The sequence below is a fragment of the Lampetra fluviatilis genome, chromosome 59 (genome assembly GCF_964198595.1).
Source record: "Lampetra fluviatilis chromosome 59, kcLamFluv1.1, whole genome shotgun sequence".
In the NCBI taxonomy this organism is placed as follows: domain Eukaryota; kingdom Metazoa; phylum Chordata; class Hyperoartia; order Petromyzontiformes; family Petromyzontidae; genus Lampetra; species Lampetra fluviatilis.
In genome coordinates this window covers 5,787,983-5,807,871 of record NC_136333.1, presented here as the reverse complement: position 1 = coordinate 5,807,871, position 19,889 = coordinate 5,787,983, and the positions used below count along the sequence as shown (strand labels likewise).

At 52.0% G+C, this 19,889-nt stretch overlaps 1 protein-coding gene and 1 long non-coding RNA gene across 2 annotated transcripts in view; both read left to right on the top strand.

Moving 5' to 3' along the window:
• The window catches only part of LHFPL2 (LHFPL tetraspan subfamily member 2), a 47,522-nt gene extending 45,871 nt beyond the window's left edge, over positions 1-1,651 (top strand). Inside the window, exon 3 of the mRNA XM_078880780.1 lies at positions 506-1,651. Within this exon, the coding sequence (XP_078736906.1) occupies positions 506-762 (257 nt within the window). The 3' untranslated portion in view covers positions 763-1,651. The remainder of the gene's footprint in view (positions 1-505) is intronic.
• The window catches only part of LOC144950707 (uncharacterized), a 306,816-nt gene extending 300,374 nt beyond the window's left edge, over positions 1-6,442 (top strand). The window contains exon 2 of the long non-coding RNA XR_013640396.1: positions 5,873-6,442. This is a non-coding gene — a long non-coding RNA (uncharacterized LOC144950707). The remainder of the gene's footprint in view (positions 1-5,872) is intronic.
• Positions 6,443-19,889: the final 13,447 nt, after the last annotated feature.

Below are 19,889 nucleotides of genomic sequence, written 5' to 3'. Positions count from 1 at the left end.
ATGTTTTATTTTTATTATAAAATAATTATTATAAAATAATAAAAATAAAACAAAACCTGAACCTCGCCCCTCAACCCTCACCCTTCATCCCTCAACCCTCAACTCCCACCCCTCAACCCTAACCCCCCCATTCCTCCACCCCCCCACCCCTCACCCATTAACCTTCACCCCTCAACCTTCACCCCTCAACCCTCACCCCTCAACCCTCACCCCTCAACCCTCACCCCTCACCCCTCAACCCTCACCCCTCAACCCTCACCCCCCAACCCTCACCCCCCACCCCTCACCCCTCAACCCTCACCCCTCACCCCCACCCCTGACCCCTCACCCCTCAACCCTCAACCCTCACCCCTCAACCCCCACCCCTCACCCCTCAACCCTCACCCCTCACCCATCATACCTCACCCCTCAACCCTCACCCCTCAACCCTCACCCCTCAACCCCCACCCCTCAACTTTAACCCCTCGCTCCCCCCCCCCCCACCGCCCCCACCCCCCCTCCCCAGGCCTGCTGCTGCTGCTGGGCCTGGTGCTGTACGCGGCGGGCTGGGGCTCGCCGCGCGTCCGCGACCTCTGCGGCCCTGGCGCGGGCCCCTTCCGCCCGGCCTCCTGCTCGCTCGGCTGGGCCTTCTACTCGGCGCTGGGCGCCACCGTGGGGGCCTTCGCGTGCGCCGTGCTCTCCGCGCAGGCCGAGGTGGCCACCTCCAGCGACGAGGTGCAGGAGGCCATCGACGAGGGCAAGACCCTCATCTGCCTGCCCTGATGACGGCGGCGGTGACGGTGGCGGCGGCGGCGGCGGTGATGATGACGGCGGCGGCGATGATGGCGGCGGCGATTAAGGATTCTACATTTCTGCGCGGCGTGATAGGGACACGTGGGGTTGGTGGTGGTGATGACGACGACGACGACGATGGTGGTGGTGGTGGTGACGACGATGATGATGGTGGTGGTGGCGATGGCTACCAACATTCCCTGGAGGCATGACGCGTAGGGGGGGACCACGTGGGGATGATGACGACGACGACGACGATGATGGTGGTGCCTGCCAGAATGTCTTGGAGGCTCAGCCAGGTGACAATGATGATGATCGTGGCCCGTGCGTTCGATGGAGGCCGCCCTCCGTTGCTCCAAGAGTGGCATCTCACGTCCCGTCTCAAATATAATGTGAAAGGGCACCCCCAGCGGCAGCTGCTCCTACTGCTGCTGCTGTCATCTCTGGCTAGCAACACTTCTGGGAGGCTGAACAAGGCGATGGTGACGATGGTGACGATGGTGACGATGGTGGCGATGGTGACGATGGCGACGATGGCGACGATGGCGACGATGGCGACGATGGCGACGATGGCGACGATGGCGACGATGGCGACGATGGTGACGATGGCGACGATGGCGACGATGGTGACGATGATTAAGGCGCACAGTTTCTGGGAGGCTCAACCAGCGACACACGGAGGGTGGCGATGGCGGTGGTCACAGTGATGGCGACGACGATGGTGGTGGGGCCAAGCGTGGGTGTTCGCTTTAGTTGAAGGTTGGGGGGGGGGGGTGGTTTTGACGGTCGCGCGAGAGGACATACGCGGCGGTGGCAGCGATGTAACACGGCAGCGCTGCAAGCGGGTTGCAGCGCGCCAAAGTTGGTCAATTCTGGGCCCGGAGCGGGAGGGGGGGGGCACGTAACGGGGGGGGGGGGGGGCACGTGGTGGGGGGGGGGCCCGTCCAGCCAGCGACAGCCATGGGGCAGAGCCCTCCCGCGAGCGAGCCTTCAGACTCCTCGTTGAGGCTTGCCACACACACCCGCCCCCCAAGGCCTCTCTCTCTCCCCGAGTGAATGACATTTCTATATATACACACATTATATATTATCGTTGTTATTTATTTTGTTTGTTTTGTAGAATTTTTAAGTTTGCTCGTCACACACCACTCTCCCCCACCCCCCTCCCCACGCGCAATTTATTCGCGTTTGGGAGGACGTTTCGTGGTCTCTGTTTCGTCCCGGGCATTTCGCCGTTGCTTTGACGGGGACCAGGATGTCCGTGGCTTAGCCCAGCGACGGGAAGACTCGCTGTAGCGTCGTGTGTCAAGCGCAACTCGGAAGTTCCACAGTCGCGTGACGGTGCCAAGTTCATCCCGAGCCACTGGGCAACAACTGCAAAAACAACAACTGGTGTTCTTCGGTTCTTTCGGTAAAGTCACGTAAATAGAAAAAATAAAAATATTAAAAAAATAATAATATAAAAAAACAAACTGTAAAGTCACGTAGATAAAAAAAAAATAGTAAAACAATTTAAATAATTAAAACGGTAAAATCCCGTATATAGAAAATAAAATTAAAAATTAAAAATATAAAAAAAAACTCACGACGTTTCAATCCCAACACAAGCGGTCAACAGGCCTGAGTTTTTTTTATATTTTTTATTATTTTAATTTTATTTTCTATCTATTTGACTTTACCGTTTTTATTATTTTTTATTTTAAATGTTTTATTTTATTTTTCCTCTCTACGTGACTTTACCGTTTGTTTTTTTTATTTTAATTTTTTAAATATTTTAATTTTTTCTATCTCTGTGACTTTACCGAAAGAACCAAATAATATGAATTCCTGCAGTCGCGAAAGTTTTAAGTCAAAATTTTACTGTTGATTTAACCTGTGGAAACTCCACATTTCTATGACGGGGTGTGGCAAAGACTGTCCCTTATGCACAACCACTAATGATGATGCGGTGGAAATTGTGTGAATGAATAACAGCGATTGTCGCTGGCGTCTGTGTGCCAAGCTGTGTCCATTCCACGTTCCCATGGCGGGGAATAGTACGTCCGTAGGTGTAATAACCACTGCTGACTTTTCTTCACAATGTGGTGCTCATTTTACTGACCGAGATGATGATGGTGATCCTGCTTTGGATTCGAAATCTCAGAACTTTCAACATATTGAGGGTATCAGGTGTCAGTTTTGTTGCCAGATAGAAGGGTAAAAAAAACAATTATCATATTTTTTTACTGGCAAATGAGGTTCCAATGGTATATTGAGGGTAATTCATTTGAGCACAAATTCGCATTCATATTGATTACGATGTACGATACTAACGGTTGTGGTGAGTGGTGGCGGTGAGTGGGTTGGAGGTGGCAATGGGTGAGCGGTGGGTGAGCGGCTTGGGTGAGCGGCTTGGGTGAGTGTGCGAGAGAGTGAGCCGTTTTGGAGCGGCTCCGTAACGGTGAGCGAGTTAACCATCACCCCCCCCCCCCCGTCGCCCCTTTAGGTCGACTCAGCTGTAAATGTGCACCTGGTGTGATGTGTGAACGTCGGTACTGTTGTGCCAGCCATCAAAGGTGCCCGCTAACAGCACTTGCCCCAACAGCCTTTCAGGATTATATGGGGAGGGACTTTTGTCTTTATAGTTGGGTGAAAGAACAGGTGAGCGAGTGGGTGAGCAGTTGGATGTATGGGTTAATGAGTGAGTGAATGCACCTAGGGGAAGGGGGGGGGTCAGACATTTGTGACAATGTGTGACGAGGGGGGGGGGGGTGAGAAATGTGACGTCACATCAAAATGCGCAACTTTAAATAAATATAGACAACACGTTCTACTTAATTAAATGGACTTTTTAATAAATGTTTTCTCCTACAACATCAGAGCGCCACATTAAATACGCACTCCAATGACAATAGTTTAAAGCGATTTGAAGCATGTTTCATTTTTTTGGGGGGGGGGGCAGAATTTTGTGACGTCATATTTGAGGGGGGGGGGGCTGACTTTTTGTGACGCCGTGTGACTAGTGGTGGGGGGGGGGGGTCAAAAATCGTCCAAAATCGCGTGACGTCATTTATGGACGGTCCTTAAGTGCTTGGGGTCGGTGTGTAGGTGAGTGGGTGAGTGGGTAATTGAGTCGAAATGTGCGTGCGAGTGTGATCGGGTGAGTGGTTGGGGATGGGCGAGTGAGTGAAACCAGGTTAAGCTCTTCTTGTGTAGAGACACGCATAGACTTATCGTCGTCGTTGTTGTTGTTTAATCGCTTTGTTTACACAGATGGAGATTCCGCTCACCACCTCCGAACATAATCACAACTTTATACCGAGAAATCATATTTGGGTCGTTACAATGTTACTGTTGTTATTGCTGTTTTTTTTTTAAAATAATAACCGTATTCTCTGGTGTTAGACGAAACCCCTAAACGCGTGCCAACAAAGTTAAACAAATCTGGTTTCGCAACAACAACATAGTCCCCCGTATAGCCTTGCCAGACTGTTGGGGCAAGTGCTGCCCCCCTTATGGCACCAGGCCCGACCGCCTTTGTCTCCAACCGGTGGCGATGTTTTGAGGCTGAGTCGACCTAGGGGATTTGCCCAGGACCGGTTCAGATAATCGTCACCGGTGTTTGGCCCGTGAGCGCGTTAACCACTACGCTACCGCTCCCCCCACACACAGACAGAGACACACGGTAAGAGCCTAAGAGGCACTCCCAACTTTTGCTTTACAATACAGGGGATGGAGGTGGGGTGCAGTGCGTCTTATAATCTGGAGATTACGGTAATTGTGAATTATGATGGGTTCGAAAATATATCAATTATCTGTTATAGGAGTGTCAATGTTGTTGAAGCAGTGAAGACAATTGTTGCAATGTTTCCCATTTTGACTTTGTTGGCTTTAACGCTCGTGTTGTTCTTCTTGGTTCTTTCGGTAAAGTCACGTAGAAGGGAAATAATAACATAATAAAAATAAAACATAATAAAATACAATTCTCACGACGTTTCGGCCACAACGCAAGCAGCCGTCCTCAGGTGGAGAACAGGTCTGTCGAGAAGACAGACACTAAATTTCGATTTAAAGCTTTCGTGACTGCAGGGATTCATCTTCTTGGTTCTTTCGGTAAAGTCGCGTAGAAGGGACTTTTAAAGAACCAAGAAGAAGACAGTCGCTGTCTTATCAAACCGACCTGTTCTTCTCTGTCTTTCCGACAGACCTGTTCTCCACCTGAGGACGGCTGCTTGCGTTGTGGCCGAAACGTCGTGAGAATTGTATTTTATAATGTTTTATTTTTATTATTTTATTATTTCCATTCTACGTGACTTTACCGAAAGAACCAAGAAGATGAATCCCTGCAGTCACGAAAGAAGCTTTAAATCGCTATTCTTGTTGTTATTATTATTAAGCCTCGTTCGTTGTCATCCGCCAATCATCGTCGTTGTCGTCGCTGCTGCTCGTAATTGGGTCGTGCACGTGCTGCACCACGTGACCTACTCAATGGAGGTTGTAAAAACAGACAAAGGTCCCCCGTATAGCTGTAGCAGACTGTTGGGCCAAGTGCTGTTAGCGAGTAGGGGGCGATGACGACCGGAACGGCTACGCGAGGTGGGGTGGGTGGCCAGCACCCACGCCCGGCCGCCTTTGTCTCCCCAGCGGCGATGTTTTACACTCCGCACCAGGTACTCATTTGAGGCTGAGTCGACCTAGGAGAAAGCCCAGGATCGGTTCGGGATGAATTTGCGTAAACATCGCCTTGCAGGGAGACAAAGCTTGGCCGGACGTGGTGCCGGCCTTAATAGGTGCTCGCTAACAGCACTTGCCCCAACAGTCTGTGAGGACTACACGGGGGATCTTTGTCTTTGCTATGGGAGGAAGGGGGGGGGGTAACCCAGAGGAAACGCGTACGGAAACAGGGGGTGGGGGGAGGGGGGGATTTACAAACTCCACACAACAACAATCACAACCATCGCCGATTACGTCACAAAGTGGCGGTGACGTCACAATAGCGCTTGGGGGTGCGACTGAGATGAGATGCAAGCATCACCCAACTGTGCCAACTCGCTGCGTTTTATCCGCCCGGCGCTCTCCTGCCCGTTGTTGTGAGCGTCGCTGCTCACGCTGTTGTTGGAAGGCGACTGCCTCCAACTGCCCAGTAGCGTCCTTCACACTCACTACAGAACACACAGAACTCACACTCACTACACACACACATAGATTACACACACACAGAACACACAGATTACACACTCACACACACTACACACACACAGATTACACACCCACACTCACTACAGACGCACACAGAACACACACACTCACTACAGACGCACACAGAACACACACACTCACTACAGACGCACACAGAACACACACACTCACTACAGACACATATTACACACTCACGACACACACACAGATTTTAACACTCACACTACAGACACACACACTCACACTCACTGTAGAACACACCGATTTTAGCACTCACTCACTACTTGCACAGGGCGAGAAGACAATTGAGCTATTATGAAATCTTGACTTTCGGCAAAAAAAATCTAACTTTTTCAGTGCAAGTTTTTTTTTTAAAACATCGTACAATTTAAAATCTCGATTCAGTTACAAGTCGTGTTGTATGCGCGTGTTTTTTTTTATTCTTGATGAACGACATCGCGTAATAAAAATGTGACTTAACTTTTGCCTAAAATGTGCCGTCCCGTGTCGTTTGTTTTCCATTTGCAGTATTTATAATACAACGTTCATACGACGTTTATACGACGTTTTTATTCGACGTTCATACGACATTCGCAGGGTAACATATGGCGATGGTGACGGCCACTCCACACCGTGTGGGGAGGGAGGGAAGTTGCGCGCTGTTCGACCATACTTCACCACTCTGGTCGCCGCAGATGGAACAGATGGGTGTTCGTGCACAATCGCTGCAGCGCCCTCTGCCGGCGAGTCACGGGCAAAGTCACGACATCTGCGCGTTCGGTGACCCACCAACACTCGCTGTTGGATCCCTACGCAGTGCCCGGCAGCTGTCAACGCCTCATGCTCGGCTGATGATGATGATGACGCCTCTGCTGCTGCTGCTGATGATGATACTGATGGTCTCTCTTCTGCTGATGATATTGATAACGATGCACACGCTTCTGCTGCTGCTGCCGCTGCTGATGATAACGGCGCACACGCTCCTGCTGATGATACTGATGCTGCCGCTTCTGCTACTGCTGATGATGATGATACCGATGATCTCGCTTCTGCTGATGATATTGATAACGATGCACCCGCTTCTGCTGCTGCTGCTGCTGATGATGATGATACCGATGATGATAACGACGATGCCGCTTCTGCTGCTGCTGATGATGATGATACTGATGCTGCCGCTTCTGCTGATGATATTGATAACGATGCACCCGCTTTTGCTACTGCTGCTGATGATGATGTTACCGATGGTCTCTCTTCTGCTGGTGATATTGATAACGATGGACACGCTTCTGCTACTGCTGATGATAATACTGATGCTGCCGCTTCTGCTGATGATATTGATAACGATGTACCCGCTTCTGCTACTGCTGCTGCTGATGATGATACTGATGCTGCCGCTTCTGCTGATGTTATTGATAACGATGCACACGCTTCTGCTGCTGCTGATGATGATGATACCGATAATCTCGCTTCTGCTGCTGCCGCCGCTGCCGCTGCTGCTGCTGATGATGATTGACGATGTCTGCAAACTTCACCCAAACAGCTCTCGACACAATAGCTCCGTGACCTGGGGGGGGGAAAGTCTGGAAGTTCACCCACGCCGCGGGAAGTTCGCGTCCGAGCGACAATGTTTATTTTCTCTTCGATTCTGCCTCTCCGCATTCTTCCACGGCGGCAGCTCCATTCTCCCGTCAACAGGAAACTCGGCGCTAGTTCCTGCGCGGCTACTTCCACGGGTCAGGACGGGTGGGGGGGGGGGTTACGCGTCCGAAATGTCCACAGCGCACATCCGAGGTTAAAGTGAAGGTCGGAGTCTCAGGGCTGAGGTTTTGTCGGTTAGGATCGTGGTGGGTGGGACGGGGTTTGTGTGATCGGGGCGGCGAGACGCAGACTGACCGCGCTTTGTTGTTGCCAAGTAACTGGTGACCGTACCTCTTGAAAAGAGCATTGGCACTTCGTGTGTCGTGTTGATAGCGTGCGACAGGTGGGGGCAGGTGAGTGAATGGATTAGTGAGTGGGTCGGTGGGTGAGTGGGTCGGTGGGTGAGTGGGTCGGTGGGAGAGTGAGTGGGTCATTGGGTGAGTGGGTAGGTGGGTGAGTGGGTCGGTGGGTGGGTGAGTGAATGGATGAGTGAGTGGGTCAAGGGGTGAGTGGGTCGGTGGGTGAGTGGGCAGGTGAGTGAATGGATGAGTGAGTGGGTGGGTGGATGGGTGAGTGGGTCGGTGGATGAGTGGGCAGGTGAGTGAATGGATTAGTGAGTGGGTCGGTGGGTGAGTGGGTCGGTGGGTCAGTGGGTCGGTGGGTGAGTGGGTCGGTGGGTGAGTTAATGGATGAGTGAATGGGTCGGTGGGTGAGTAGGTCGGTGGGTGGGTGAGTGGGTGAGTGGGTAGGTCGGTGGGTGAGTGGGTCGGTGGATGAGTGGGTCTGTGAGTGGGTGGGTATGTGCGTGGACGGGTGAGTGACCGAGTGGGTAGGTTGATGGGTGAGTGAGTGGTGGGATTAGTTGGTGACTGAGCGAGTGGGTGTGCGAGTGAGTGGGTGTATCAGTCAGTGGGTGGGTTGGTGAGTGGGTGCGTGAATGAGTGAATGGCTGAGTGAGTGGGTGAGTAGGTGGGTGAGTGACTGAGTGGGTGGGTGAATGGATGGGTGAGTGAGTGGGTGGGTGAGTGACTGAGTGGGTGGGTGAATGGATGGGTGAGTGAGTGGGTGGGTGAGTGACTGAGTGGGTGGGTGAATGGATGGGTGAGTGAGTGGGTGGGTGAGTGACTGAGTGGGTGGGTGATTGGATGGGTGAGCGAGTGGGTGGGTGAGTGACTGAGTGGGTGGGTGAATGGATGGGTGACTGAGTGGGTGGGTGAGGGACTGAGTGGGTGGGTGGGTGAGTTATGGTTGGTTCTAGGGCTACGGGAAGTGCTCTGGTCGAGTTTGCTTTTGCATCGGACACGAGAGTCGCGTCCCTCTCAGCAATTTCTGGGTGCACAGCGCCCTCTGGCGAGGGAAACTGGAATATACCCACAACGTGAACCCTGACTGATTTCAACACTCGCCCTGACCTTAACACTCGCCCTGACCTTAACCTTAACACTAGCCCTGACCTCAACACTGACCCTGACCTCAACACTGACCCTGACCTCAACACTGACCCTGACCTCAACACTGACCCTGACCTCAACACTCGCCCTGACCTCTACACTGACCCGGACCTCAACACTGACCCTGACCTCAACACTGACCCTGACCTCAAAACTCGCCCTGACCTCAACACTAGCCCTGACCTTAACACTCGCCCTGATCTCAACACTGACCCTGACCTCAACACTGACCCTGACCTCAACACTGACCCTGACCTCAACACTGACCCTGACCTCAACACTGACCCTGACCTTAACACTAACCCTGACCTCAACACTAACCCTGACCTCAACACTGACCCTGACCTCAACACTAACCCTGACCTCAACACTGACCCTGACCTCAACACTAACCCTGACCTCAACACTGACCCTGACCTCTACACTGACCCTGACCTCAACACTAACCCTGACCTCAACACTAACCCTGACCTCAACACTGACCCTGACCTCTACACTGACCCTGACCTCAACACTGACCCTGACCTCAACACTGACCCTGACCTCTACCACTGGTCGTGATCCTACCACTCGTCTTAACCATAGCCCTGACCCCAATACTGCCCTAACCAAAGTACAACCACAGACACTCGCACTGACCCTCACAGTCCTAGCAGGGACATTCAGTCCGAGGCTAAACCCTGGCCAAAGGCCACACACACACACCCACCAAGCAGTAAAACGTGCCCAGCACCGTACTCATCATAAATCTTCGTCCCAACGTTGACGATTTTTTTTCTCGACGCTCTGAAACGCCGATGTAATGTTCGCCTCATCGGAGTTGTAGTTTCGATGCAGCGTAAAAGTAAATAATGTTAAAAGTGAATTGCTATTGTTGGTGGTGTTGTTGTCGAGGCCTGTGACTCACAAAGCCTTTTCGATTTAAAGCTTTCGTGACTGCAGGGATTCATCTTCTTGGTTCTTTCGGCAAAGTCACGTAGAAGGGAAATAATAAAATAATAAAAATTAAAACATAATAAAATAATTCTCACGACGTTTCGGCCACAACGCAAGCAGCCGTCCTCGGGTGAAGAACAGGTCTGTCGGAAAGACAGCGTCTGAATGAAAACCACCAGACTTGGAGCGTATATTTAAGCTGGGTTGGAGGGGGAAGAGCGCCTTGACAAAAGAATTTGCATACCCCTGGGTCTAACCCCAACCCTGGAGTCAGGGGTAGGCTGAGAGGGTTGGGGTGAGAGTCAGGGGTAGGGTGAGAGGGTTGGGGTTGGAGTCAGGGGTAGGGTGAGAGGGTTGGGGTTAGAGTCAGGGGTAGGGTGAGAGGGTTGGGGTGAGAGTCAGGGGTAGGGTGAGAGGGTTGGGGTGAGAGTCAGGGGTAGGGTGAGAGGGTTGGGGTTAGAGTCAGGGGTCGGGGTGAGAGGGTTTGGGGTGAGAGTCAGGGGTAGGCTGAGAGGGTTGGGGTGAGAGTCAGGGGTAGGGTGAGAGGGTTGGGGTGAGAGTCAGGGGTAGGGTGAGAGGGTTGGGGTGAGAGTCAGGGGTAGGGTGAGAGGGTTGGGGTCAGAGTCAGGGGTCGGGTGAGAGGGTTGGGGTGAGAGCCAGGGGTAGGGTGAGAGGGTTGGAGTGAGAGTCAGGGGGTAGGGTGAGAGGGTTGGGGTTAGAGTCAGGGGTAGGGTGAGAGGGTTGGGGTTAGAGTCAGGGGTAGGGTGAGAGGGTTGGGGTGAGAGTCAGGGGTAGGCTGAGAGGGTTGGGTGAGAGTCAGGGGTAGGGTGAGAGGGTTGGGGTGAGAGCCAGGGGTAGGCTGAGAGGGTTGGGGTTGGTGTCAGGGGTAGGGTTGAGAGGGTTGGGGTGAGAGTCAGGGGTAGGGTGAGAGGGTTGGGGTCAGAGTCAGGGGTCGGGTGAGAGGGTTGGGGTGAGAGTCAGGGGTAGGGTGAGAGGGTTGGGGTGAGAGTCAGGGGTAGGCTGAGAGGGTTGGGGTGAGAGTCAGGGGTAGGCTGAGAGGGTTGGGGTGAGAGTCAGGGGTAGGGTGAGAGGGTTGGGGTCAGAGTCAGGGGTAGGGTGAGAGGGTTGGGGTTGGAGTCAGGGGTAGGGTGAGAGGGTTGGGGTCAGAGTCAGGGGTAGGGTGAGAGGGTTGGGGTGAGAGTCAGGGGTCGGGTGAGAGGGTTGGGGTGAGAGTCAGGGGTAGGCTGAGAGGGTTGGGGTGAGAGTCAGGGGTAGGGTGAGAGGGTTGGGGTGAGAGCCAGGGGTAGGGTGAGGGGGTTGGGGTGAGAGCCAGGGGTAGGCTGAGAGGGTTGGGGTGAGAGTCAGGGGTAGGCTGAGAGGGTTGGGGTTAGAGTCTCACCCCAGCCAATCCTCCACTCCCGTGGACACGAGCCGATCAAAGTTCACTCGCCCAATCACGCTGCCGTCTCCCACCCCCTGCCCCCAGGTGTAGAGTGACGCAGGTGTGTGACGCAGGTGCGTGATTAGATAATGGGGGGGGACGGGGGGGGGGGTGAGATAAGGGGAGGGGGCTAGAGGGAAAAGAATGTGACCCCACCTGGGATGTGTAATCAGCCCCCTCTCTATGGGTCTCTGTGTGAACCTATGGGTGTCTGTGTGAGTCTATGGGTGTCTCTGTGAATCTATGGGTGTCTCTGTGTGATTCTATGGGTCTCTGTGTGAGTCTATGGGTGTCTGTGTGAGTCTATGGGTGTCTGTGTATGGGTCTATGGGTGTTTCTGTGTGATTCTATGGGTGTCTCTGTGTGAGTATATGGGTGTCTGTGAGTCTATGGGTCTCTGTGTGAGTATATGGGTGTATGTGTGTGATTCTATGGGTATCTCTGTGAGTCTATGGGTCTTTGTGTGAGTCTATGAGTGTCTGTGTTAGTCTATGGGTGTCTGTGTGTGGGTCTATGGATCTTTGCGTGAGTCTATGAGTGTCTGTGTGAGTCTATGGGTGTCTGTGTGTGAGTCTATGGATCATTGTGTGAGTCTATTGGTATCTGTGTGAGTCTCATACCTGTCAACCCAAATGGTTTACCCGTATTTTTGTACAGAGAAATTGAGTTTTCAGGTTCATGCGGAGTACAACCGTTTCAATACGGGCTTTGTAGGATGAACGTTGAGATTTATAAGGGCACAGGATGACCAATAAGGTTTGGTAGGGCACTGATAAGGTAGGGCACTGATAAGGGGTTTACAGGTATGAGTATATGGGTCGCTGCGTGAGTGTACGGGTCTCTGTGTGAGCTCTCAGCCTCTGTGTGAGTCTATGGGTCTCTGTGTGAGTCTATGGGTCTCTGTGTGAGTCTATGGGTCTCTGTGTGAGTCTATGTGTCTCTGTGTGGATCTATGGCTCTATTAGTGAATCTATGGCTATCTGTGTGAATTTACGGATCTGTGTGTGAGTCTATGGATATCTGGGTGAGTCTGTGGGTCTCTGTGTGAGTCTATGGGTCTCTGTATGGATCTATGGGTCTATGGTTATCTGTGTGAATCTACGTATCTGTGTGTGAGTCTATGGGTCTCTGTGTGAGTCTATGGGTCTCTGTGTGAGTCTATGTGTCTCCGTGTAGATATATGGCTCTATTAGTGAATCTATGGCTATCTGTGTGAATTTACGGATGTGTATGTGAGTCTATGGGTCTCTGTGTGAGTGTGGGTCTCTGTGTGAGTCTATGGGTCTCTGTGTGAGTCTATGGGTCTATGGTTAACTGTGTGAATCTACGGATCTGTGTGTGAGTCTATGAGTCTCTGTGTGAGTCTATCGGTCTCTGTGTGAGTCTGTGGGTCTCTGTGTGAGTCGCATGTATAGGGTCAGCGGCCTACTTGCTGCACTGCCGGCCATCTGTGGATTATCGAACTCCTGTATCCCCTCCCACACACACACAGACCCCCCGTATCGCCTGAACAGACTGTCGGGGCAAATGCTGTTAGCGAGCACCTATGAAAGCCGGTGTGGCACACGAGGGGGGTGGGTGGCCAGCGCCACGCCCGGCCGCCTTTGTCTCCCCAGTGGCGACGTTTACACACCGCAGCAGATACTCATTTGAGGCTGAGTCCACCTAGGGGAGACCCAGGACCGGGTTCAGATAATCGTCGTACATGTTATGTATATCGTGTGTTGTTGGATTTGAATCACAGTTCCTATGATCACTGTTACATTGTTTTCGTGGCTTTATTTTGGTGATTTTGAGGACGGTTTGGTCTGGCCATGTTTGTTTGTTGTAGTACAGAGTTGGCCTGATAACTTTAATCTACATTGTCTCGTGGTTGTTATTGTTTGACTTGCATCCCACTGGGATTTTTGCACACAGCGTTGAAATGCGGTGTTTTTTTCTGGAAGACTTTGCTGTTTTTTTCCAGGATTTTTCTGTTGCGTGTAGTCACTTTTAGATGTTTCTTGTCCGTGTTTTTGTTCAGTTGCGGTTACACCCGAGTCAAGAGCCGCATGCCTCACATGGTTATCTCCATATATATAAAAGGCAAAGTTGTGAATGTGTGTGTCTGTTCAAAATGTTTAGCGTACTTCCCGACATGCAACAAACTGGAAATTTGCCATGTGGGTCCTTTCCAGACTGTGCACCATGCAAACATTATGCAAACACACTTTTGTTTTTATTCTCGGGGGGGTGGGGGGGGGAGCTCAATAATGCATTTATTTTTTTGCACGGCAAGTGAGCTGTGACGTCACATCTGTCACGTGACCCGCGCACGTGGAAGCGTCACGCGTTGTAGTGTAGTGGGTAGCGCGCCGCGCTACGAACCCGGCGACACGAGTTCGATTCCCGCTCACGGCCACCGCCGGTGACGATTATTTGAACCGGTCCTGGGCCTCCCCTAGGTCGACTCAGCCTCAAACGAGCAACTGCTGTGGTGTGTAAACATCGCCACTGGGGAGACAAAGGCGGCCCTGCCGTGGTGGTACCAAATAAATGAAACTGTTACTCGTTTGAGGCTGAGTCGACCTTGGGGAGGCCCAGGACCGGTTCAAATAATCGTCACCGGTGTTGGCCGCGAGCGGGAATCGAACTCGGGTCGCCGGTTTCGTATGTCAGCGCTATAGCGCCCACCGCTACACACCGCCGCTGTGTAGCAGCGGTGAGCTACGCCTGCGAGAACATCACCCACTCAGGGGCCGTCCATAAATGACGTCACGCGATTTTGGACGATTTTTGACCCCCCCCCCCCAGCTCGTCACACGGGGTCACATAAAGTCAGAACCCCCCCTCCTCAATATATGACGTCACAAAGCTGTCTCCCCCCCCCCCCCCCCCCCCCCCCCGAAAAAAAAACATGTTTCATATCGCTTTAAACGATTGTCATTGTAGTGCGTATTTAATGTGCCGCTGCACTCTGATGTTGTAGGAGAAAACATTTATTAAAAAGTCAATTTAATTAAGTAGAACGTGTCGTCTATATTTATTTCAAGTTGCGCATTTTGATGTGACGTCACATCAATACCACGCCATCATCATCATCAACTATGATAACTCAACCATTAACATCGTCAAAGATCAATCAATCATTTTCATCTTCAGTAAATCACACAGAAGGAGCAGATACGTACACAGCAACTGTACACAAATCACACATTCTAGAGCATCACACACACAAGACAAAGATCCCCCGTGTAGCCTTAACAGACTGTAGGGGCAAGTGCTGTTAGCGAGCACCTATGAAGGCCGGAACGGTACACGAGGGGGTGGGTGGCCAGCACCACGTCCGACCGCCTTTGTCTCCCCAGTGGCGATGTTTACACACCGCACCATGTACTCATTTGAGGCTGAGTCGACCTATTGGAGGCTCAGGACCGGTTCAAATAATCGTCACCGGTGTTAGCCGTGAGCGGGAATCGAACCCGGGTCGCCGGGTTCATAGCGCAGCGTGCTAACCGCTACACCACCGCTCCCCACTCTATCACACACACACACGCTCTATCACACAGACACACACACATACTCTGTCACACATACACACACTCTGTCACACACACACACACACACTCTATCACACACACACACACACTCTGTCACACACACTCTGTCACACACACACTCTCTCACACACACACACGCTCTATCACACAGACACACACACACACTCTGTCACACACACTCTGTCACACACACACACACTCTGTCACACACACGCTCTATCACACAGACACACACACACACTCTGTCACACACACACACACTATCACACACACACTCTGTCACACACACACACACTCTGTCACACACACACACACTATCACACACACACTCTGTCACACACACACACACACTCTCTATCACACACACACACACTCTGTCACACACACTCTGTCACACACACACTCTCTCACACACACACACTCTGTCACACACACACACTCTGTCACACACACACACACTATCACACACACACTCTGTCACACACACACACACACTATCACACACACACACACACTATCACACACACACTCTGTCACACACACACACACACTCTCTATCACACACACACACTCTGTCACACACACACACACTCTGTCACACACACACACACTATCACACACACACTCTGTCACACACACACACACACTCTCTATCACACACACACACTCTGTCACACACACACTCTCTCACACACACCCACACACACTCTGTCACACACACACACTCTCTATCACACACACACACACTCTGTCACACACACACTCTATCACGCACACACACATACACTCTGTCTCACACACACACACACACTCTGTCACACACACACTCTATCATGCACACACACACACACTCTCTCACACACACACACACTCTGTCACACGCTCACACTTAAATAGACATTTGGAGCTCAAGTCTAAGCCACTCGAGTAATTGTGCCTCATGACGTCGAGAGCATTTAAATCGCATGACGTGGACAACGTTTGATAACTGAAGGAAGTGTTTTGTTTAGGCGTGTAAGCGGATTTGACATTAATCAGCAACGTGAGTGAGAGGGTTTGGTGTGTGGTGAGTGTGAGAGTGTGTGAGAGTGTGGTGAGTGTGAGAGAGTGAGAGAGTGTGAGAGTGTGGTGAGTGTGAGAGTGTGTGGTGAGTGTGAGAGTGTGAGTGTGGTGAGTGTGAGAGTGTGTGAGAGTGTGGTGAGTGTGAGAGAGTGAGAGTGTGTGAGAGTGTGGTGAGTGTGAGAGTGTGTGGTGAGTGTGAGAGTGAGAGTGTGGTGAGTGTGAGAGTGTGTGGTGAGTGTGAGAGTGTGAGTGTGGTGAGTGTGAGAGTGTGTGAGAGTGTGGTGAGTGTGAGAGTGTGGTGAGTGTGAGAGAGTGTGAGAGTGTGGTGAGTGTGAGAGAGTGTGGTGAGTGTGAGAGAGTGTGGTGAGTGTGTGAGAGTGTGTGGTGAGTGTGGTGAGTGTGAGAGAGTGTGTGGTGAGTGTGGTGAGTGTGAGAGAGTGTGGTGAGTGTGTGAGAGTGTGTGGTGAGTGTGGTGAGTGTGAGAGAGTGTGGTGAGTGTGAGAGAGTGTGGTGAGTGTGGTGAGTGTGAGAGAGTGTGAGAGTGTGGTGAGTGTGAGAGAGTGTGAGAGTGTGGTGAGTGTGAGAGAGTGTGGTGAGTGTGTGAGTGTGGTGAGTGTGAGAGAGTGAGAGTGTGTGGTGAGTGTGAGAGAGTGAGAGAGTGTGAGAGTGTGGTGAGTGTGAGAGTGTGGTGAGTGTGTGAGAGTGTGTGGTGAGTGTGAGAGTGTGGTGAGTGTGAGAGTGTGGTGAGTGTGAGAGAGTGTGTGGTGAGTGTGGTGAGTGTGAGAGAGTGTGGTGAGTGTGAGAGAGTGTGGTGAGTGTGGTGAGTGTGAGAGAGTGTGAGAGTGTGGTGAGTGTGAGAGAGTGTGGTGAGTGTGTGAGTGTGGTGAGTGTGAGAGAGTGAGAGTGTGTGGTGAGTGTGAGAGAGTGAGAGAGTGTGAGAGTGTGGTGAGTGTGAGAGTGTGGTGAGTGTGTGAGAGTGTGTGGTGAGTGTGAGAGTGTGGTGAGTGTGAGAGTGTGGTGAGTGTGTGAGAGTGTGGTGAGTGTGAGAGAGTGAGAGAGTGTGAGAGTGTGGTGAGTGTGAGAGTGTGGTGAGTGTGTGAGAGTGTGTGGTGAGTGTGAGAGTGTGTGAGAGTGTGGTGAGTGTGAGAGTGTGGTGAGTGTGTGAGAGTGTGGTGAGTGTGAGAGAGTGAGAGAGTGTGAGAGTGTGGTGAGTGTGAGAGTGTGGTGAGTGTGTGAGAGTGTGTGGTGAGTGTGAGAGTGTGTGAGAGTGTGGTGAGTGTGAGAGTGTGGTGAGTGTGTGAGAGTGTGGTGAGTCTGTGAGAGTGTGGTGAGTGTGAGAGAGACGAGTGTGTGAGAGTGTGTGGTGAGTGTGTGAGAGTGTGGTGAGTGTGTGAGAGTGTGGTGAGTGTGTGAGAGTGTGGTGAGTGTGTGAGAGTGTGGTGAGTTTGTGAGAGTGTGGTGAGTGTGTGAGAGTGTGGTGAGTGTGAGAGTGTGTGGTGAGTGTGTGAGAGTGTGGTGAGTGTGTGAGAGTGTGGTGAGTGTGAGAGTGTGTGGTGAGTGTGTGAGAGTGTGGTGAGTGTGTGAGAGTGTGGTGAGTGTGGGAGAGACATGAGTGTGCGAAAGTGGTGAGTGTGAGAAAGTGGTGAGTGTGTGGTGAGTGTGTGAGAGTGTGGTAAGTGTGTGAGGGAGTGTGGTGAGTGTGGTGAGTGTGAGAGTGTGGTGAGTGTGAAAGTGTGGTGAGTGTGGTGAGTTTGATGAGTGTGAGAGAGTATGGTGTGCGTGGTGTGAGTGTGAGAGAGACGTGATTGAGTGTGGTGAGTTTGGTGAGTGTGAGAGAGTGTGGTGTGTGTGGTGTGAGTGTGAGAGTGTGAGAGTGTGAGAGAGACGTGTGGTGAGTGTGGTGAGTGTGGTGTGTGTGGTGTGTGTGGTGTGAGTGTGAGAGTGTGGTGAGTGTGAGAGAGACGTGTGGTGAGTGTGGTGAGTGTGGTGAGTGTGGTGTGAGTGTGAGAGTGTGGTGAGTGTGAGAGAGACGTGTGGTGAGTGTGGTGTGTGTGGTGTGAGTGTGAGTGTGTGGTGAGTGTGAGTGTGTGGTGTGTGTGGTGTGAGTGTGAGAGTGTGGTGAGTGTGAGAGAGACGTGTGGTGAGTGTGGTGAGTGTGGTGTGTGTGGTGTGAGTGTGAGTGTGTGGTGAGTGTGAGTGTGTGGTGTGTGTGGTGTGAGCGTGAGAGACGTGAGTGTGTGTCTGTGGTTGCAGTGAGCGCTACGCTGCGCTACGAAACCGGTTACCCCAGTTCAATTCCCGTTCACGGCCAACACCAGTGACGATTATCTGAACCGGTTCTGGGCCTCCCCTAGGTCAACTCAACCTCAAATTTAGCACCTTGTGCGGTGTGTAAACATCGCCAGTAGGGAAACAAAGGCGGCCGGGCGTGGTTGCTGGCTACTCACCCTCTCATGTGCCTTGCTGGCCTTCATAGATGCTACTTACTGACAGCACTTGCCCCAACAGCAGAGGTCGCAAGCGGGGTTTGATTCCTTACCCGTACCCGTACCCGGCCGCATCAGGATCGCAAATGGGTACCCGTTCCCTACCCGTACCCTACCCGAAATGAGTGACAAACGGTGACTCACCAGTGACTCACGGCCTACCCGTACCCGGCCGCACCAGGGTCGCAAACGGGTACCCGTACCTGGCAGGGTACGAGTAGCCGGGTATCGGGTAGGGTACGGGTATCGGGTACCCGGTTGCGACCTCTGCCCAACAGTCTGTTAAGGCAAGGCCGTAGCCATGGAGTCAACATGGGGGGGGGGCAAATCTTTGGTTCTTTCGGTAAAGTCACGTATAAAGATAAAATAATAAATGAAATACTAGCATACGACGTTTCGATTGCAACACAAGCAATCATCATCAGGTATAAATGAAATAGAAACACAAATCTGGTATACTTAGAAATGTAATGTAATACAACAGAGAGTCGGATAACATAACAGTCAATACCCTACCTATACACTACAACACTACACTATACACTACACTACTACACTATACATTACACTACTACACTATACACTACAATACACTACACTACACACTACTACACTACACTATACACTAAACTACAATACACTACTACACTACACTATACACTACTACAACAGAGAGTCGGATAACATAACAGTCAACACCCTACCTGGTTGATTACGTTCTTCCTGAGAATGCTAAATTTGAGAGAGAGATCAAACACAGAACCAGAGAAATATAGACAGACATATAAGCAGACAGATATCACAGAGATACATAGAGAGAGACGTACATAGGCACACAGAGAAACCACGTCTCTGTGTCGAGGCCTTAAAAATCGAACTCCGGTCGCCAGCTGTATCGTAGCTAACCGCTACACCACCGCTCCCCCCATAGTTGAACTCACAACTCACCTCGCTCACACCACCACCACCCCACTACCACCACTACCCCCACTACCACCCCCACCACCACTACGCTGCTGCCACCACCACCACCCCCACCACCACCACCACCCCCCACCACCACCACGCTGCTACCCCCACCACCACCACGCTGCTACCCCCACCACCACCACGCTGCTACCCCCACCACCACCACGCTGCTACCCCCACCACCACCACGCTGCTACCCCCACCACCACCACGCTGCTACCCCCACCACCACCACGCTGCTACCCCCACCACCACCACGCTGCTACCCCCACCACCACCACGCTGCTACCCCCACCACCACCACGCTGCTACCCCCACCACCACCACGCTGCTACCCCCACCACCACCACGCTGCTACCCCCACCACCACCACGCTGCTACCCCCACCACCACCACGCTGCTACCCCCCACCACCACC